Consider the following 20326-nt stretch of genomic DNA (forward strand, 5'->3'; position numbering starts at 1 on the left):
ATCTCTGTGCAATAAACGCTCCTTTTTTAGTCACTCAGCAAACATCCGCTGAGCCCCGACCCAACGAGTGTGTCATGAAGTGGGGAGCCCGCCCTGGCCGGCCGGGAGCCAGGCTCGCCAGCCTGCCTGCAGCTCTGGCCTGGCCCTCCCTGGAGGGCGGCGGCTTCTCCTCTGTGGAATATGCTGGGGGCTGCAGGGGGTTGGTGTGGCGGCGCACACGGCTCCCAGGTCTGCGGCCCAAGCCCTGGCGGATCTGAGGCCCAGGGCAGGTCCCTCCCCTCCAGGGCTGGGTGTGGGGTTCAGCTGGAGGTGGCCCACTGCCCCCCAACTTCCTGCTGTCCACCTGCCCTTGAATCAGCCTCGCGGCCTCAGCCTCGGCCGGAGAGGGGAGCGGGAGGCCCGCGGCTCCCTGGGCTGAGAAGGGGACTCTGACCGCCCCCCCGCGCCCCCCCTGCGCGCTCCGGACACCCGCCTGACCACCGCCCGAGGCCCCGCGCCTCTCTCAGGTCTGGAGCCTTGGGAGGGGCGGGGAGGAGGTGCCGGCGCCCAGCGGGCGAGGACGCCCTTGGTTCAGGTCCCCAGAGCGCGCGGCGCCCCCCGCCCCCCGCCCCCGGCCCCCCGCCCCCCGCCGCGCCCGGGAGCGCAGGAGCCCGCGCCGGACCCGCCCCGACCCTGCGCTGCGGACGCTGCGCCCCGAGTGGCGCGGGGGGCGGGCGCGGGGGGCGGGCGCGGGGGGGCGGGTGCGGGGCGGCGGGGAGGGCGGGCGCGGGGGGCGGGGTGCGGGCGCGGGGCGCGGGGGGCGGGCGCGGGGGGCGGGGGCGGGTGGGGGCGCGGGGGGCGGGCGGGGGTGCGGGCGGGCGGGGTGCGGGGCGGGGTGCGGGGCGGGCCCGCGCCTGCTGATGCGGCCGCGTCACTCCGCAGCGGCGCGGTGGCTGCGGGGGGCAGGAGCCGCACGGCCACCCGAGCGCCCGCCGGGCCCAGCCCCGCGCCCCTCGCCGCCCCGGCCCAGCCCCGCGCCCCAGACCGGCGGCGCCCTCGGCGGAGGATGCCCGCCGCCCCCCGCGCCCGCCGCCCCGGGCAGCCCCCGCGCGCCGCCCCGGCCGGGCGCGCCGAGCGGCGGTGCTGAAGGGACAGCGCCGGGCCGGGCCGGGCCGGGCCGGGCCGGGATGCCCCGCGGGTGAGCCGCGCCGCCCGCCGCCCATGGCGCTGGCCAGGAGGGTCAGAACTTTGCTGACGGTCAACATCCTGGCGTTCGCGGGCATCGTGCTCTTCTCCGTGTGCTGCCGCCTGCACGGCCGCCCCGACGCGCGGCGCCGCGCCGACCCCGGGGCGCGAGGCCGGCCGGCCCAGGGGGGCGCCCCGGGCGAGCGCGAGGCCATCCTGCAGCGCCTGGACCACCTGGAGGAGGTGGTCTACCGCCAGCTGAACGGTGAGTGGCCGGCGGCGCCGGGACCCCACAGTGCGCTGCCCCCCCGCCCCAGGGGCCCGGTGGCCACGGGCGGAATTCAAGCCGCTGCTGGGGAGGGAGAGGCCGGGGCAGCCAGGAGGGAGGAGGCCTGGGCAGAGGCGTTTGCCAGGGTGACGGCTGGTCCGGCTGGGGGCGCCGGATGGCCCCCCCCCCCCCCCCCCCCCGCGGCCGCGGCTCCAGCCTTCCAGAGGGAACTTGAGAAGCTTCTGGAGCGGCTCCAGGCCCGCCGTGGGGCACACGGGTGCACTGTGGGTGGGAGCCTCAGCCTCCTGGGAGAGGCGTGGGTGGAGAGAGCTGCCCGGCCTGTGGCCGCTTCTGCAGGGGATGAGCCAGTGACCACTGCGACCTGGACACCTCCCCCCGGGCTCCGGGCTCTGCAGGGAGCTGCCCCGGGACAAGCTTGGGGCCAGGCAGGGTCTGGCCTCGCGGCAGGTGTGCCCTCTGGTGTGAGGGGCAGGGCCAGGGCTCTGGCCTCCCTCTCCGTGCAGAGGGGAAGACCCAGTCACCCCTCTGTGGGCTCCTCCTGCTGCCCTGGCTGTTCCGGGCACCCCTGCAAGCCTCCTCTGGCCCAGGCGGCACCCCGGGGGCGTCTTGGCTTCCAGCAGGAGGGTGGGGGCCGCTCGGAGTGGGGCTGGGGGGCAGCGCTGCCTCGGGCCTCCGGGTTCTCCCAGAGCACATGGCCCCCTCCGGGGGTCTGAGCATGCCGGCTTCTCCCCTCCCAGCCCAGCAGAGGAGGGAGAAAGTTTCCTTCAGCCTCCAGCCGGCGCCACCCCCCGGAGCTGTGCCCTCGGCCGCGCGCGGGGCTGTGGCAGCGGTGGCCAGCGTCAGGGGGCGGCCGAGGGTACAGAAGGACGCTGGCAGTCGGGCCTCGGCGGGTCGCAGCCTGGCTCTCGGGAGCTGGCCTCTGCCAGGGAGGGGATGTGGCCCCTGCCTTGCCCCGGCCCCATCGCAGGCCACGGCCCCAGACAGCCCCCCACGGGCCCCTCCCTCCCCGCCGGCCCCTGCTCCTGCCTTTGGGAAAGTCTTTCCCCTCTCACCAAATCGCTTCGCGTCCTCAGTGTCTCTCCTCCCTTCCCCTGCTCCACACACCCCTTCCACCAGCGCCCCTGCTCGCCCTCCCGTGTCCCCCATTTCACTTTGCTCCCCTTTGTGTCTCCCCTCCCCCGCCCCTCCCCGCCTGCCTCTTTGGGGAGAGCCTCGCTCTATGCAGGAGCCTCCGGCACTCGCTCCTGGAACACACGAGGCCCCCTAACGGGCCGGGTTGGTCCCAGAGGGGGCCGGGGCTCGGCAGCCCTTGCGAGTGGCGCTGGAGGCGGCGAGGGTCCTCGCAGGGACCCCGGGGTGCCGGTTGGGCCCCGGCCGGTTGAGCCTCCACACGTGAGGCTGATTCCTGGAGTCTCCGCCTGACCTGACCCCGCTGAGTTTCGAGGGCCGGGGAGGAAGCCAGGGCAGAATGGATTTCCCACTCGCGTCTCCGGCCCCACTGCCCACCGGAGGGCTGCGCAGCAGGAGCAGCCTGGGGGTCGCAGCAGCGGGGGGGGGCTCCCCACTTCCTGGCCATCCCGGGGCCCTGCGCGGGGGCCGGTGAGCGGGCAAGGCTCGGGCGTGCCGAGGGCAAGGGCGCAGCCTCCCAGCTCAGCCCCCGCCTGCTCCGGCCGCCTGCTCCGGCCCCTCGGCTTGCGGAGGGAGCCGGAGGCGGTTCCGGGTCCCCCTGCCCCCCCAAGGGAATGGCCAGCGGCTCGCGGGCCGCGGGAGGCTCTGCTGTGGGGGCTCCAGGCGGGCGAGCTGCAGGCCGGTGCCGGCTGCCCCGGAAGGCGCCCTGGGCCGCTGCACGCGGGGCCTCGGGCCAGGCAGCCTCGGCCGGTGCTCGCCGACACTCGAGCGACACTGGCTGCACGTGGAGGTTTCTCTGAAGTCAGCGCTTTGCCTTAAAATGAAGGTTTGGGAGGCGGCAGCCGTCCCCCCGCTGTGCCCATCAGCCCTGCGGTGAGGGCAGCAGCCTGAGCCCCGTGGACCGGGCCTGGACCTCGGCCAGAGGCTGTGCGTCCCCCGGAGGGCAGACTAAGGGGCGCTGGCAGGGGCAGGCCGGCTTCTCTTCAAGGACGTCGGGGTCTCGAGCACACGAGACAACGGGGCTGAGCTCTGGGCCCATTTTCTGCCCCCGTCCTGCCCAGAACCACGGCCTCCCCAGCTCCCACGGCGGGGCACGGGGCTACGTCTCGCCCCGCCACCCTGCTGGGCTGCCCACTGGTCACCGCCCCGCACCCGCAGCTGTGCAGCCCCAGAGACCCGCCCCGCCCGGCACCCCCGAGCTTTGAGTCTGGCTTCGTCCCTCTCCGCTGGCCGGGCTGGCTCCGGCCCGTCAGACCACAGATGAGTTGGGCCCGCCGGCCTGTCCCAGAGGGCAGCTGTGCAGACCTGGGGGGCAGAACAGCTTCACACCAGCTACTCGCCCTCACCTGCTCCACTGGGGGATGCAGGTGGGCGCGGGGGCTGCATCTGGGGGGCTGCGTCTGCGGGGGCTGTGTCTGGGGGGTGGGCCAGGCAGGGGTCGCAGCTCCGTGGAGACAGGCGTGCAGGGGCAGTCGCCAGCCGGGGCCCTGGTGATTGCATTTACAGTTCAGCTCAGCAATCTGCATACTTAGAGGCTCAGGGCTGTTTCCTGAGGACGCCTTGCCCTTCCTTGACGGGAAAGTCCACAAAAATAAGTCTCTGCGTTCTCTTATCTGATGTCCAGGCGAAGCCAGGTCCCCTACAGAGGCCGTGGCCCCAGCCGGCCGGTGCTCAGTTCTATTCTCTGAAACTGTGCCCAGGGCCCCAGGGACCAAGGACGGGAGGGGCCAGGCCGGTCCCAGCTCTGAGACCCTGCGGAGCTGGGGCGTCTCACACGGGAACCCCGCCACCCTGTGTGCTGGTCGTCTGCTGCCTGCAAGGCCCTGGCAGCCATGCCCCCGCCATCACCTCCCCAGAAAGAGAAGCTCCTGTCCTGGCTACTTTAAGGGCCTCGGTGGCAGGGCCCAGCCCCTCCCACCCACCGTCAGTCCATCCATCCGTCTGTCCATACCCACGCCCCCCCCCCCCCCCCCGTGCGTTTGCTCGTAGCACCTGCTGGGAATCAGGGGCCTCAGCATGCAGTGACGGCGCCCTTGTCCTCAGAAGCCAGGAAAGAGGGAGAAAGGCCCGCCCTGGGCCCGCCCAACAGGACCCCCTGGGATGACCTGGCCCCCACTTTCTGGGCACCCAGAGCCTCAGCTCCCTGCACCCTCACTCTGTCCCCTTGTGGGCTCTTGTGGCTCCCCCTGTCCTGGCTGAGGGCTCGCCGGGGCACAGGGGAGGGGCCGGCAGGGCGGGGCCCCATGCTGAGCCAGGCCTGCCCAGACCACAGGCCCTGCACCACCACGCAGGTGGGAGGAGGTGCCTAGGTGGGGCTGCCCGGTGTGTCCAGCAGCTCCCGAACTCCCGGCCAGGGCCGTGAACCCCCACAATGGCCAGCACGAGCGTAGGCTATGCCCGCCGGGTCGGCGCCGCGGCCTCCCCTGACCTATGTCCAGTCGCAGCCTTCCTGCTGCTCGCTGGGGGCGTGGAGCCCCGCGTGGGGGGCGGTCAGCGGCTGCGCCTGCAGCACACAGAGGGAGGAGCTGGCGGGGGACACGCCGCACAGTGCCCGCCCCCGTGCCCTGCGACGCCGGGTGGATGCTGGCAGTCGGCGCCCTGCGTGTCCTGGTGGCGGAAGCGGCCTCGGCAGCGGGCGTTGCTCTGTGGGGCCCCAGCCCCGCCGAGGTCACAGGCGCAGGGAGGACGCATCGGGCCCGGCCCCCGCTGCCTGGCCCACATGAGCCAAGCGGTCTCAGGTGGAGGATGCCGGGGCGGGCGGCAGAGCCTGTCTCGTCCCGGGCCTGTGTCCTGTGTCCCGAGTGACCGGGCGTCCTCCGGGGCCGACGAGATTCGCGTCGGCTCCGGAGGCTCCTCTGCATGTCCGCGGCCCTCCCGCCCGCTCAGGGCTGAGGCTGGGGGGCGGCGGGCCAGGCCTGCTCCCGCGGAGAGAGGATCCCCCAGGGCCCCTGCAGCCCCCACGCCCAGCCTGGTGACCCCACCCTCCTGGCCAGGGTTTGCGGCTTCCTGGAAGCTGATCTGGCTGTTGTTTGGAGCTGAGCCGTCTTGGGGCACAGGTCGGCCCCGGCTGCAGCGAGTCCCCTCTCTGGGCGGCCAGAGGCCCAGCCCAGGCCGAGGGTGCTGTGCCGGGTCCGCCTCTCAGAGGCCTCTGACCGCAGCCCCCGGCCCCTGCAGTTGGCTTCAGGCCCCGTGACATATGGAAACGGGGCTCGGCGGGAGCCGGGAGCCGGGAGCTGCACTTCCTTCCCCGAAGCATCGCAGCCGCCCACGGGGCTCTGGGGGAGGCGGCGCCAGGAATGGGCAGCTGTGCCTGCTTCCGGGGCCTCCTGCCTGGCGGGGCCGCGCAGCGGTGGGCGCCCCTCATCTCTCACCTCCCCGCTTCCTTGGCGGAGAGAACGCGAGGGTGACGCAGCCGTGGATGTGCCCGACTGCACGGGGAACGCCGGAGGCGGGGCCCAGCCCCGGGAGCTGCCCCTCTGAACTCCACCCAGGCCCGTCCCCCGTGTGGCCTCCGGCCTCATGGCCGCGCAGTGGCTGCCTCGGCGGGCACTGCATCCCTCGGGCACTGCATCCCAGTCCGGGCAGGAAGGAGCGGGGTGCGCCATGACGAGACAGGGGAGACGGAGCCCCGTGTGCCGGCAGGTCTGCGCCTTCTGACCCGTTTCAGAAACTCCACCCAGCCAATTCCACTAAGTGCTCCGGAGCAGATATTAGCCCCAGGCCCGGCCCGCGGCGGGGGCACTGGGGCTGCTCGCATGTCCAGCGAGCAGGCACTGGACAGCAGGCACTGGGCAGCAGCAGAGTGCCCGCCAAGGGTCTCTGCGGCCTCCCCTCCCTCTGCTGTCTCCCTCCTCATGAGTGAGTTTGCTGCGGCTCCACGTCCAGACACAGGGACGCTCTTGGGGCACCGGCTGCCCAGGAGGTCACAGGCCCACCCGGGTGAGGCCGCGGGGGGCACATTCACCCAAAGACGACACCAGGCCTCACCCTGACATGGCCAAGGGGGCAGCAAGTAGGGCCGGCCTCGTTCCCTCCCCTGTGAAGCGGGCAGGATGCTGCACTCGCCTCCAGGCAGCGTGGGGCCAGCGCGCAGTGTCCCCGGCAGGGCCCAGCCCCTCCCTGCCAGCCCCCCTTCACCTCTGCACCAGAGCTCGAGCACTGCCCTCTCACCTGGGTCATCAATGTGCCCTGCAAAGCTGTCACCATTTACAGAGCCAGGGATCCGAGCCGGACGCCCCTGGAGCCATGTCTACACCCGCTGGGCTGGCCAGCAGCGGAGGCCCTGGTGGCGAGCGAGTTTCTGGCCTCTGGGCATAAACCCGAAGCGCTGCCTTCCCTGGAAGGCAGTTCTGCCTCTTTGACCATCGTGTCTGGAGCAGTGACCCCGGCGAGGGGTACAGTGCGCCCGTTACCCCAGTCCCCACCATGCCCCATCGCCTCATACCCACCCCCGCACAGATGCCGAGCACAGTCCCAGCTTATCACAAACGTCCAGGTCACGTCCCTCAAGGCCCTGGAGAGACAGTGTCAGGAGAGCTGAGCCTGTCCCAGGCCGTCCCCTCGCCCTCACCTCCAGCTGAGCCTGCCCCAGGCCCGCCCGCGCCCTTCACGGCCCCCGCCGCAGTCTCCCCCGGCAGCGCCCTCCACACTGTCTGTTGTCATTAGAAAAGTGCATTCCCTCAAGTCGCGGGCGAGGACTTCAAATGACAATTGCAGAAAAGCTGAACTGCTGTGGGCACAGTGGTCTTTGCACACAGAAGCCCTTCCCGTTCGGGCAACAGCATGGGGGCTACCGGAGCCCCCCTAAGCTGCCCATGGGCCAGTGCCTCCTGAGGGGTCTCCTGGGGCCTGAGCTGAGGCTGCTCTGGAGGCAGGTACCCTGGGTGCGACAGGGCTGGGTCAGGCGGGACTTGCAGGGCGCTGGAGACGTGCTTGCGTCCTCGGGGCCTTTGCATCTCCTCCCCACCTTGTCAACTGCTCCCCACACCCTGAGCTGCCCCCCCCCCTCGTGCCTGGACACCCAGCCAGATGGACCCTTGTGAGCCCCCTACAGGCCTCTGCCACGGAGCAGCCTGGCCAGCCCAGCTCTGCTCTGCCAGCCCAGCGCCCACCCTCCTGGGCCAGGGTGGACACGCCTCAGCAGGCCACACACATGGCCAGCACCTAGAGCGTTTAACTCTTTGTAAGCCTGCGCTGTTAGTGGAGCACCCGGGGGCGTTTACAAACCCCAAGGAAGCGGGGCCTCCCTGCTGGCCTGAGAGTCAGTCTCAGGCTGTCACCCCTGGGGCCTGAACCTGTCCCCGGCCGGGGAGTGACCCCCAGGCCACAGCAGACCTCTCCTGTCTCCCCGCTGCTCCCCTCAGCAGGGGATTTCAGTGGCTCTGCCTGTTCTGCTCCCCGCTCTGTCTCTGGGGAGTCCTCTCACGCCCGCATCTCTGGTCTGCACCCCAGCTCTTCTATACAAAAAAGAAAAGGCAAGGAAAGGCAAGGAAGGATGAGGAGCTAATTGTCAACCTAGAATTCAGCACTTGGTGATGCCATGACCCGAGCGGCGGGGGATAAAAACTCACCTCACGAAGGGGGTGAGGGAAGACGGGCCCAGCGGGAGGGGAGACCAGAGGTGCTGCCCGGCCGCGGGGTCCTGGGAGAAGCCCCCACGGGCAACTTGGGAAGAAAACCGGACCCGGAGGGAGTTGGGGCCGAGGGCGATGATGTGGGTGTGGCAGGAGACAGGGCAGGGCCGGGCTGGTGTGGGAGGAGGCCGCGGCCTTGGCCTGGAGCCCCCCAAGAGGGGTGGGCAATGGCAATTCAAGCGTGCCGCTGGACCCCAGAGCAGGCCACTGGCAGGGATGGGGCGGCAGGACAGAGGGACACCTGGCCGGGGGGGCTGGAGGGTGTGGGCCTCCTAGGGGTGGCTGTAGTGGGGGACAGCGGGGGGCTTCAGACAGGGCTAATCCAGGGCCCGGGGAGCGGTGGGTGGGCACTGACCGCTGACCTGTGGGGGCGCCGCAAACATAAGGCAGAAAGGCCGGAAGGGAAAAGATGGGGAAGGGCCTAGGAGCCCCGGCCCGGGCCCTGCCAGGCTGCGTCGGCGTCCGCGGGAGGGAGGGTTCAGGACGAAGGTGACTTTAAGGATAGAAATGATGATGGCGGAAGCGGGTCCCCAGGAAGACGCGCAGCCCCCGCCGCCCGGCCCTCGGAGAAAGAGATGCGTGCGCCCCGGCCTCACCCCCCCCCCCCCCCGCCTCGGCCCCCAGGGGGCGCCTCACATTCTCACGAGCACATGAAGAAAGAAACGGCCCAGCCCAGCGGGCAAGTTCGCGCGGGCGCCAAGAAGGCCTCGTCCCCCTCCGTGACGTGGGCCGTGCGTGGCGGCCCCACAGGCGCGTCCTGCCGCTCGACCCGACCTGGTGTGGCTGCTCGTGGCGGGCCCAGGGTCCTCTGGGCCTCCCGAGTGCCCTGCAGTGGGCACGTGTGACCTTCCAGTAGCGAGAAAGGCCCTTCCAGTGAGGAGACAAGGGCTGTGCTGCCGGCCGCGACAGAACCAACCCTGGCCCCTGGAAGCAGCGGGCCTGGAAGAGCCCGGGCGGGATCTGTGTCCGGCACTTCAAGTCCAGCCTCAGCAAACAGCCCTAACATCGGACGAGAGCCGGGAGGCGCTGGGCTGCGGCGGGCCCCGCGGGTGGGGGCCGTCGCCTGCCCCAGGGACACCGCCCGCGAGCAGGTGCCTTGGGCTGCGGCCTGAGGACGGCTTTGCATTTTAAAATTCATTTCATTTTTATTTTCTGTTTTAAAAATTAATGCGCTGCACTTCTCAGAGCAGCTTGGGGGTTATGGAAAAACAAGGTGGGGCAAGCAGAGCCCCTGACAGCTTCCTCCACCGGGAGCAGCGCCAAGTGGCAGCTTTGGTTCAGCTGATGAGAAACTTGTAACTAGGCTCCACCATGTCGCGCCTTCTGCGGCTCCGGCCCGCCCTGCAGTACGGCGCCGAGCGGCTTCCGGCCAGAGCCTGGGCCCTTCCACCTCCCCTGCCTCCCAACCGGGTCTGGCTTCTCTGGGAGCCGGAAGCGGGAGTCCTGCAGGGGAGGGTCTGCGGCGTCTGAGCCTTGTGGAAAGGCTGGGGAGAGGCCGGGGGGTGCTGGGCTCCCAGGCTGCTGACCGTCCTGTCCGCAGGCCTCGCCAAGCCCATGGGGCTGGTGGAGGGGCCGGGCGGCCTGGGCCAGGGTGGCGTGGCGGCCACACTGCGGGACGACAGCCTGGAGGCGGAGAGCAAGTTCGAGGAGTATGGATACAACGCGCAGCTCAGCGACCGCATCTCCCTGGACCGGACCATCCCCGACTACAGGCCCAAAAAGTGAGTGTGGCTCCGCCCCTGCAGCAGGGGCCCGGGACGAACATTCACACACCCACCGCCCAGCAGGGGGAGGTGGTCCGGGGAGGGGGAGGTGGCCCCGGCAGAGAGGTGGCCCAGACTCTGGTGGAGCCCCCTGGCCGGGGTGGGAGGGCAGGATGGGGAGGGAGGAGGGGCGGGGCTGAAGCTCTGCGGGTGGCACTGGGCTGGCCAGGGAGCTCTCACCAGAGACGTGTCCTCAGACGCGTGTCAGGGCCTGGGAGATGTGTGCCACATACGCACAGGTGCATGTGGGTAGCGTGTGTATGTGTGTGCACACCACACGTGCGCGTGTGGACCCGTGTGGCTGCACACACCTTGTGCACACCGGTCCCCGCCCTAACTAGCGCCCTCGCCCACTCGAGCCAGCGTGCGCTCCACCTCCCTCCCGGATGCGCCGCGGGCCTCCCTTTGCCCCGGAGGGCAGCACTCCTGATGGGGCAGCGCTCGGTTAGCCACAAACACACAAGACCGGCCCACGGGAGGGAAGTCGAGCGACTCCAAATTAAACAGCGTCACAAAAATGGACGCCTTTCCCGAGACTCAGCCCGCTCCGCGCAGAGTGCCCGGTGCTGCTGGCGCCCTCAGCAGACTGACTGTCGCTGCGCGCTGCGGGCTGGCCTGGGCGCGGGCCCAGCGGCCGGGGCTGCTCCCTGGGTCTCAGCCCTGTGGGACGCAGCGGGCGTCTGAGTGAGCGCGGGGTCTGGGGGGCGCCGTCACGTGCAGGGACTGCGGCGGAGGCCCGGTTCCTCCCCCGCGGGCCCTTCCAGGCCTCCGGGTGTGTGCGGGGAGGGCGGCCCGGTGGGCCTGCTCTGGAGCTGCTGGCTGCCCATGGGGGGTGTGGGGTCTGGGCAGCGCTGTCCAGAGGGCAGGAGCCCGTGGCACCCAGAACTGCCACTCCCGGCCCTGGCGGGGGCTCCCGGTGGCCCTGCGGGAGATGGATGTGGCCCTGCTGTCCCGGCTTGAGGCCCGGCTCCCGGGGGGGCCACCGCCGTCCTTCTCTCTCCAGCCTGCGGTTACTTCCCTGGGGGGATAGAGGGCGTCCCCATAAATTTCCACCAGGGTTGCTGGTGTGGCCGCTCCCAGGAGGCCCCCGGACGCGCCTGCCCGAGCTCTTGTGGGTCACCAGCGGCCTCTCGGGCCGCTGCTTCTGGCAGGTGTGATCCTCGGCTCTCCGGCCTGGGGGCTGCGGGCCGGGGCCTCTTTGGGCAGAGCCCAGGGGTGACTGGCGCTCACCCGGCCAGTCTGCAGGGAGCCCCAGCGCTGACCAGGAGCCCCAGGAGGCCGCAAGCGCCCCCTGCTGGTGACTGCTCAGGGCCCTGCCCCGCTCCTGCACTGGAGCTGCTGCTAAAGGACGCGGGGAGGGAGCTGGAGGCAGGGGCGGGGCTTGTGGGGGTCCTCCGGGGGCGCGGGGAGTGGAGCGTCTCCCGGGGTCCAAAAGCACAGCCCAGCTCCCGGCGGCGCTGGCTGCATCTGGGCTGGGAGGGGCCTCGGCCCACGAGGCTGCAAAGTCCACCCCCTCCCCACTGATATTCGTATTTGGGGGTGCAAGGGCTGGGTGACATATGGAGCAGGAGTGGGGTCCCCCCAAAGAGATGGAGGTGTTGTGTTCCTAGAGCGTTCTCAGAAGTGGCTGCAACACCAGAGCTTCCTGGCTCAGACTGAAGACCCACAGGTGGGGGGGCCCAAAGGCTTTGGGGGGCCCAGAGTGCTCACCGGCGCTCTGTGACGTCACGACCCGGCCTCCCAGCACCTGCTCAGCTTCGCTCCGCACCGCACAACACGCCCCTCCTCAGGGCAGGACGGCCCCACAGCCCGGTCCTCCAGGCAGAGCGGCCGTCCTGCCCCTCAGGAGCCGCTGCGGTCTGTCGGTCTCCCCGGGCCACAGCAGGGGGGCCTGTACAGCACCCCGAACCGCAGGGCTTGCCGCCCCTGCAGGTGCAGGCACCTCACCTACTCGGCCGACCTGCCCCAGATCTCCGTGGTCTTCATCTTCGTCAACGAGGCGCTCTCGGTGATCCTGCGCTCGGTCCACAGCGTGGTCAACCACACGCCCTCCCAGCTCCTCAAGGAGGTGGTCCTGGTGGACGACAACAGCGACAACGGTGAGTGGGTGGCCTGGCGCCCGCAGGACCCGCCCCCCCACCGCACTTCCAACCGCCCCCATGCCCCCAGCCCCCCCCATGCGCCCAGCACCCCCCGCCTGGCCCCCGCCCCTGCCAGCCCCGCTGCCCGAGTTGTCGGCTCCTTCGCGGTCTATGGGGCTGGCCCCGGGGCCTCCCGGGCCTTGCCGGGCCACGTGGCCGCTCAAGGAGCAGGGGCCGGGCGCGCCTGGGGCCCCTGGTGAGGCTGCCTGTGCCCGCAGCGGAGCTGAAGGCCGGCCTGGAGCAGTACGTGGGCAGGCGGTACCCAGGCCTGGTGAGGATCGTGCGCAACAGCCGGCGGGAGGGCTTGATCCGCGCGCGGCTGCAGGGCTGGAAGGCGGCCACCGCCCCCGTCGTGGGCTTCTTCGACGCACACGTGGAGTTCAGCGCGGGCTGGTGAGGGCGGCCGGCGGGTGGGGGGCTCCGGTCCAGGGCGGCTCCCCCCGACGGGGAGCACACTCCCTCGCCTGCTCCCCCAGGACCCTTGCGGCCTCAGACCAGGTGCCCAGGCTCGACGTCCATCCACCGGCGTCAGCCACGGGAGGCCTGAGCGCCAGACACAGGGCTGAGCCGTCCCTCCTCCTCCCCAAACGTCTAGATCAGAGTCCACGCGCTGCTCTCACCCCTGGGGGTGTGGCCGGGGCCCCAGGGCTCACGGTGAGGCCCGGAGAGGTTCCGGACAGGCCTGGAGCAGGGACCTGTGGCCCCGAGTGCCGTGGCCGTCCAGAGGCGCCGCAGCCCCCAGGTGTGGCGAGGGCGGGGCTCGGCGTCGGCTGACCCCCGCCCTGGGTCCACTGCATGCCCAGGGCCGCCTTGGGCCCCTGGCAAGGCCGCCACTCAAGGGCACCACGAGGCCTCAGGGAGGGCAGAAAAGGCGCATCTGAAGCCTCTGCCCGCAGCGGCTCCGTGCCGCTTCCCCGATGGCCCTGGGCCAGTGGGAGGTCACAGGGGCAGGGGCTGTGGGGGAGGCGCCAACCCTCCCCCGCCTCCCCCCCCCCCCCCCCCCCCCCGCGCATCTGGCCCCGGGCCTGGGGCCTTCATGCTCCAGTTCCACCACTGTCCACGGACCGGCTTCCCCGGGCCAGGGCGGGGTGGGCCGGTCCATCAGCAGCAGCTGCGGGCGCCCGAGGGTCTGGAGCCCTGAGACCCGCCTGCGGCCCAGCCTCCCAGAGGGGAGCATAGGAGAGTGGGCCTGGGGCTGCTAGGAGGGGGGCCGCCCCCCGCCCCCCGCCATGCCCGCCCCGCCATGCCCCCCTCACTGGCCGTGTCCCCCCTCACGGGGGGTGCTCCCGCAGGGCCGAGCCCGCCCTGGCGCGCATCCGGGAGGACCGCCGGCGCATCGTGCTTCCCGCCATCGACAACATCAAGTACGACACCTTCGAGGTGCAGCAGTACGCCAGCGCGGCGCACGGCTACAACTGGGGGCTCTGGTGCATGTACATCATCCCGCCGCAGGACTGGCTGGACCGTGGCGATGAGGCCGCGCCCATCCGGTGAGCGCGGCGGGCGCCAGGGGGGCGCCGGCCGGCTGGCCGGGCTGGCTCGAGGGCAAGGGGAGACCCCCAGGAGGGAGAGCACGTGATGCGCAGACGGGGGCGGGGGGGGTTCCGAGGGGGAGGGGCCCAGGTGCCGAGCGAGGAGGGGCGCTGGGACAGCCTGGCACAGTGAACCCCGCCGGCAGCCAGGAGGCCCAGCGGGGACCCCGCGATTCGCAGCATCACCCACGCAAAGCCCCAAGTAAACAACCGGCGGAGACTCGAGTCCCAGGAGGCGGCCAGCGTGCCCGGGGCGGGGGCGCCCAGCCCGGGGACAGACAGGCCCGCGGCCGGCCTGGATGGCGTCCACGCGAGCGGGGTGTGGTCGGGGCCCAGAGGCCTGGGGAGCCCGATGGTCAGGACCCGTCAGCAGCGCCGGGGCTTCCCGACGTCCACAGGGGCTGGAAGTACCGGGCGGACGCAGAGGGTGGTGAGAGACGAGGGGCCTGCCCAAGCCTGGCCCTGCCAGCCAGGAGGAACGGCTCACCGGAGCACCCCGCCGGACCCCCAGTGGCCTCCCGGCCCCCCCCCCCCGAGGCCGGCCCACCCTGCTTCAGGCGCTCACGCAGCACCGCCCGGGCACCCGCCTAGGAGGGCCTGGGGGTCGGGGGGCTGGGGTCCCTGCAGGGTGCCCCCCTCCTTCAGGACGCCCCCTCCCCCCAGGCACTGTTTCCCTTTAAAGCCTTGCATCAAAGACGAGGAAATGACCTGGCCATACGTGGCTGGTTCTGGGAGGTGAGGAGTGGACCCCCAAAAACTCGCTCCGGGATCCGGACGTTCCCAAGACTGAGCGTAACAAACGCGCTCACCCCTCCCTGTGGAGGGGCTTCCGGACACAGCCTGAGGCGAGACTGGTCCTGTCGGAGGGAGGCTGCCCCCCTACACCCCCCACGGCCCGCGCCCTCCAGGCAGCCCCTGCCCTGCACCCCTCGGCCCCACACCCGCGGCAGAGGAGAGCTGGGGGGCGGGAGGGGCGGGGGCGGGCCGGAGCTCTGGCAGGCGGGACCTCCAGATGAGCGCGCCCAGGAGGCCAGGTCGCCCCCGAAACCCAGACCCGCCAGCGGCCAGATTCCCGCCCCGCGGAGCCCGGGTCTGTCTGGAGGCGGCCGCGCGGGAATCGCGCTGCTGCGCCAGAGCCGGCGGCGATCGGCGCCCGGGGCCGCGCTCGGAGGACCCTCGGCTAAGACAGCAGAGGAATCCCCGGGGAGGCGCCTCGGCACCCACGGCCCGCCCGTCAAGCGCCGGCTGTAAAACGTCAACACGACTTTAAACTTTTGCTACACGGGATTTGTGGCCAGAAACGAGGACGGAACACGCCAGGCTTTGCGCGCACGGGACAGTCGCCCTTGGGGTCCCCGCGGCCCGCAGCCTTCAGGTTGTGATCCGCGCGGTCCCCGGCTTCCACGGAGCTGGTGCCCGCGGCAGCCGGCAAAGCAGGGGCAGCGTGGCCCCCGCACCCCCCGGGCGCTGGACCCCGCCATCTCGCTGGGAGCTCAGAGACCCTCGGCACCCCGCAGGGGGTCGCCTCGGTTTGGAAGCAAAGCCTTCCGCGGGGCCTCCCTCCGCCGGTGCCCGTTGGGGGCGTCTCTCTTCTCCCATCCGCTGGCCGGCCTCAGGGCTTGGGAGAACCCCATGGAGGGGTGAGGACCCAGCGGGGCGCAGACGCTGGCGGGGGGCAGTCGGAGCTGTCTTCCGCAGGCCGGGCGGCTCCTGCGGGGCCCTGCGCTCAGCCCCACCGTGCGCAGATAGAGTCGCTGCCGAGACACCGGCCCCGCAGCTGCCTGGGCACCCCTGGCCGCCCCGCAGGCGCTGCGCTCAGCGAGGGCCAGTGGGGTGCAGGGCGTAGCCTGCGCAGCTGCCCGCTGCGGTCCTGGCTGCGGGCGGGGTTGGGAGGGGAGGCCGGCGCGGCGGCAGCTTGGGGGGCGCCCGGCCTGGGTGTGCCTCTCCCGGAGCGCGGCAGGGCCTGTGTCCTGGCAGCTGAGCGACAGCGTGAGCCCCGGGCATGGCCGCCGGGTGGCCGGCCCTGGAGGAGGGCAGGGGGTGGCGGGGAGCGGGGCAGTGTGCCCTCTGGCCGGGGCGCCCGCGCCCCACTCACCAGCCTGCTTCCCCAGCACCCCCGCCATGATCGGCTGCTCCTTCGTGGTGGACCGCGAGTACTTCGGGGACATCGGCCTGTTGGACCCGGGCATGGAGGTGTACGGCGGGGAGAACATCGAGCTGGGCATGCGGGTGAGTCCCCGGCGGGGGGGCCGCTTTCCCCAGGAAAGCCCCCGGGGCTGCACCTGGCGCACCTGCATGTCCAGGCCCTCGCAGCCCCCGCCTGCTGCTGGCCCCCCTCACCTGCGGGCCACTGGGCCACCTGCGGCTGGCAGGGAAAGCATCTCTGTCCACCGACGTCTTTGGGAGGACGCCGGCTTCAGGCGGCCACCGGGGGCCCCTGGACCCACGTGGGCTCCGGCGTCTGCCCGCTCACGGTGGCCGTCTTCCTGCTCTGAGCCGCTGGGGACCGCCTGAGACTCCCCCCCGGGGTGCAGGCTGCCGGGACGCCCCTCGGCGGGCTAGGGCTGAGCCACCCGGGCCGGGGTGGTCGGTCGCTTCACCCGTTTTGTTTAGTCAGAGCTTTCGGGGTCTGAGCGGCTCCTCGGGAGAGTCAGTCCTTCTACCACGTAGCCGGCAGGGACGTCAGTTTGGCAGGAGATCCCGCTGTGTGCTGGGGCTCCCCCGGGTGCGTCGTGCTCCCCCGGGCGTGCTGTGCTCCCCAGGTGTGGCAGTGTGGCGGCAGCATGGAGGTGCTGCCCTGCTCCCGCGTGGCCCACATCGAGCGCACCAGGAAGCCCTACAACAACGACATCGACTACTACGCCAAGCGCAACGCGCTGCGGGCGGCCGAGGTGTGGATGGACGGCTTCAAGTCCCACGTCTACATGGCCTGGAACATCCCCATGAGCGTACGCAGGGGGCCGGGCGGCAGGTCCTGGACGCACAGCCGGGCAGCCTGGCCCCCGCAAGGCCTGGGCAGGTCTGCGGCTCAGGGCACCAGTGCCGAGTGGGGTCCCGGCCCGGAAGCATCAGCGCCCCCAGAGACTGCTGGGAGCTGGGGGGCCGGCAGCCAGGGCCCCCTACCAGGGCGCAGCCCCTTCGGGGAGCCAGCCTCTGGGGTTCCAGCAGGGAGGCCCCAGACAGCCCCACGTCCACACTGACCTGTGGGAGCCGAGGCAGAGGCCACCAGGTAGCCCGTGGGCGCCCCGCTGCGAGGTCCTCTTCAGATGTGCTGGGCCCCTCAGGAAGCCAGAGGGGGAGCAGAGCCCCTAAGGGGAGCCGGAGTGGGGGCAGGGCCCCTCAGGGAGCCAGGGGGGGCAGGGCCCCTCAGGGAGCCAGGGGGGGCAGGGCCCCTCAGGGAGCCAGGGGGGGCAGGGCCCCTCAGGGAGCCAGAGTGGGGCAGGGCCCCTCAGGGCCCGGGCCTCTCCTCCAGGCTGCGCCCTGGCTGGCACCAGGGCCGCCCTGCAGTGACCTCTCCTGGGGGCCCGGGCTGTGGGGCCAGGCAGGACCCCTCAGAACACGCCTGCACCTTTGGGCCAGCGGGGTCCTGGGCAGAGGCGGGACTTGCACCCAGCAGTCTCCCTGCCCGCACTGCCCTGCAGAACCCCGGGGTGGACTTCGGGGACGTGTCAGAGCGGCGGGCCCTGCGCCAGAGGCTGAAGTGCCGCAGCTTCCAGTGGTACCTGGAGAATGTGTACCCCGAGATGCGCACCTACAACGACACCCTCACGTACGGAGAGGTACCGCCTCCGCCTGAGGGCCGGGGAAGGGGCCACTACTTCCCCCCACCCCCGCCCCCTGTGCGGGCTGGACACCCACAGCGAAGAGTCCGGCAGATGCAGGCGCTCCCCCACGCCACCCCCCGCACCAGCGCCCCTGCACCCTCGTCCCCCCACGCCCCGCGTGCCCGCCCCCCGCACGAGCAGGCGCTAACGAGTGCACGGTCTGCCCGGGCTTCTGGGGGGGTGCTCCCGACCAGGGCCCTCCCGGGCCCCGCAGCCCCTCACTCCCTGTGAGCCAGGGGAGGGCCCGGGGGGCAGTCCTGGCCGGCCTCCCGGTCCTGCGCTCCCGGCCCACCCCGAGCCAGACTCCCCCGGGCCGGGCTGTGCCGCAGGGGCTGCTGCCCTCACCGGGTCCTGGGCTCCGGCCTGTCCGCCGGGCCCGCGAGAACTTCCCTGCGCGTCCAGGTCAGCCCGGCCCTCGGCCATGGCTGCCGACGCACAGCCCGCAGTGGGGCCTAGAGCCCCCTGGGCTGGAGGGACAGGCACCCGCGCTGCCCCCGGGCCTCATGGGCCCCAGAGCCCCGAGCTGGGGTGGGCGCAGCCGCCTGGCCTTGCTCAAGGGCCCACTGTCCGGGGCGGGCCCGAGCGGGCTCCAGGAGCCCCCGGCGCTGGTGCTGCCCACTGGCTCTCGGGGCAGCCGGGCTCGCAGACGAGGGAAGCGAGGGTGCGGGAGACACCCCGGCTGCCAGGCCCGCCTCTGCGGGGGAGGCAGGCAGGGGCCGGCGCGTGGCGAGGGGATGGGCGCCCCGCGCGCCCGGCCAGCTGGCCGCAGAGGGGACCCTCCGCTGGCCCAGGCGCGGCATGGGCGCCACGGCTGTCCCCTTTGGCTTGCGGCGCAGGTGAGGAACAGCAAGGCCAGCGGCTACTGCTTGGACCAGGGGGCCGAGGACGACGACAAGGCCATCCTGTACCCCTGCCACGGGATGTCCTCCCAGGTGCGCGCCGCGGGCCCCCGGGGGCGGGCGGCTGGCGCGTGTGGAAAGGGCGGGTGCGCGGAGGGTGGCGGGGGGACCCCCTGCGCGGGCTCGGGGGCGGCTCTGGTCCCCGCCCCGCCAGGGTGCGGGCGCCCCGGGGGTTGCGCCAGCGCGAACTCAGCCGCGGCTGAGCCAAGTTCCGGGAAAGAGCCGGGGTCTCCATTGGGGCGGCCCGTGGGGGCCGGCGCGGCCCGCTCACGCCCGCGCCCCGCAGCTGGTGCGCTACAGCGCCGAGGGCCTGCTGCAGCTCGGCCCGCTGGGCTCCACCGCCTTCCTGCCCGACTCCAAGTGTCTGGTGGACGACGGCCGCGGCCGCGCGCCCGCGCTCAGGAGGTGTGAGGACGTGGCCAGGCCCTCGCAGCGGCTGTGGGACTTCACCCAGGTGGGTGTGGCAGGGCCGCCGCGGTCAGGACCCGTCCTTGGCCTCCCTGGGTGGAGCTTTGCGGAAGGGCAGAGGGCCCCCCCCCAGAAGCCTCCGTCGGCAGCGGGCAGGTGGCCAACCGCATCTCCTTCCAGGCTGTGGACACCAGCGCCCCGGGCCCCGGACCCCGGACCTGGGCCCTCGCCTGCCAGCCCCTAGCCGCCTCCTGCACGCCCCCTCCCCTCTGGCGCCTCTCGCCCGCTGACCGCCCAGACCCCGCCCGGCAGTCTCCCGGGTGGCCGAGAGCCCGGCCCGGAACTCCCAGAGGCGCTGTGGGCTGGGCAGGGCCCTCCCGCCTCTCCCGGCTGCCTCGCGGAGTCCTGGAGGCCTGGGCTGTGGCCGCGCCCCCACCTGGACCCCCCCACCCGTATCTCCTGCGTGCCGGGAGCCTTATTTCCCCCAGAAACATCAGCACAGTCCTCTGGCCAAGCGCAGACTCCGGCTGCTGCTTCTGGGGGGCGGGCACGGCGCCAGCCACTCCGGGTCCCTCTGCCGCGGGCTCAAGCAGTGCCCCGTGTGCGGCTGAAGCACCCACCCCCGCCCTCCCACCAGGGACGGCCACTACCCGTGGAGCTGCGGGGCAGGCTGCAGGGAGGGCAGGCTGGCTGGAGAAGGGCAGAGGACACCCGGGACACTGTCCTGCGCTGTCCGGGGCGGGTGGGGGGCCGCCCCTGCCGGGGGACCAGGGGCACCTGCCTCAGCAGCCCACGATGGACCTGGGGTCCTGACCCCTCTTTGGCCCCGGGAGACAGAGGGCTGATGGGAGGGCCAGAGGACAGAAGGGCTGCCCTCAGCTAGGCCTGGCAGGGACTGCGTGGCCGGCGCCCCACCCCCGCCGCGGAGGCCCCGTGCCCACGCCGACTCTGGCCCCGCAGGGCGGCCCGATCGTGAGCCGGGACACGGGCCGGTGCCTGGAGGTGGAGCTGTCCCGGGACGCCAACTTCGGGCTGCGCCTAGTGGTGCAGCGGTGCTCGGGCCAGAAGTGGACCATCCGGAACTGGGTCAAGCCCGGGCGGCGCTGACACCCGCGCCCCCCAGGCCAGAGGATGGGCAGGCCCGGCCCCGGGGCATCACACGTCCGCCCGCCTACTGGGAGGGCCCGCGGGGACAGTCAGCTCCGGCTCCAAATCACGTGCCTTTTCTATGGACTTCGGGCCGGAGCCGGCGCCCACTCTGCATGTGCCGCGGGCCTGTCCGCGCCCGTGAACTGGGACGTGGCCGCCCCGACCGGCACCCCGGTGGGAACTCACATGGCCTGTGGGGGCCAGGAGGACACGGGGGGAGGGGCTGCGGCCTCAGACAGCCCAGGGCCCGGGGCCCGGGTAAGGAGCCACATCCACAGGGCCTGCGGCCCACCTGCCCCCCGCCCCGGGCAGCCCAGGGCTTTGCATCCCGAGGGGTCAGCACATGGGAGCCCCGGCCCACGCCGTTTTTATAAAGGCTCATTGGCACAGGCCACC

At 72.3% G+C, this 20326-nt stretch overlaps 1 protein-coding gene across 1 annotated transcript; it reads left to right on the top strand.

Annotated features, from left to right (window-relative positions):
• Positions 1-1200: 1200 nt before the first annotated feature.
• On the top strand, positions 1201-20278 carry GALNT9 (polypeptide N-acetylgalactosaminyltransferase 9; the record flags this gene model as incomplete). Its single annotated transcript, XM_084253667.1, has 11 exons — positions 1201-1429; positions 9755-9935; positions 11910-12076; positions 12337-12511; positions 13411-13608; positions 15762-15879; positions 16413-16598; positions 17292-17429; positions 18311-18406; positions 18660-18827; positions 19742-20278. The coding sequence occupies 11 exons, from the start codon at positions 1201-1203 to the stop codon at positions 19886-19888; spliced, it is 1803 nt and encodes a 600-aa protein (XP_084109793.1). The 3' UTR covers positions 19889-20278.
• Positions 20279-20326: the final 48 nt, after the last annotated feature.

This window comes from Talpa europaea, assembly GCF_964194135.1.
Source record: "Talpa europaea genome assembly, chromosome: 14".
Taxonomy (NCBI): Eukaryota; Metazoa; Chordata; class Mammalia; order Eulipotyphla; family Talpidae; genus Talpa; species Talpa europaea.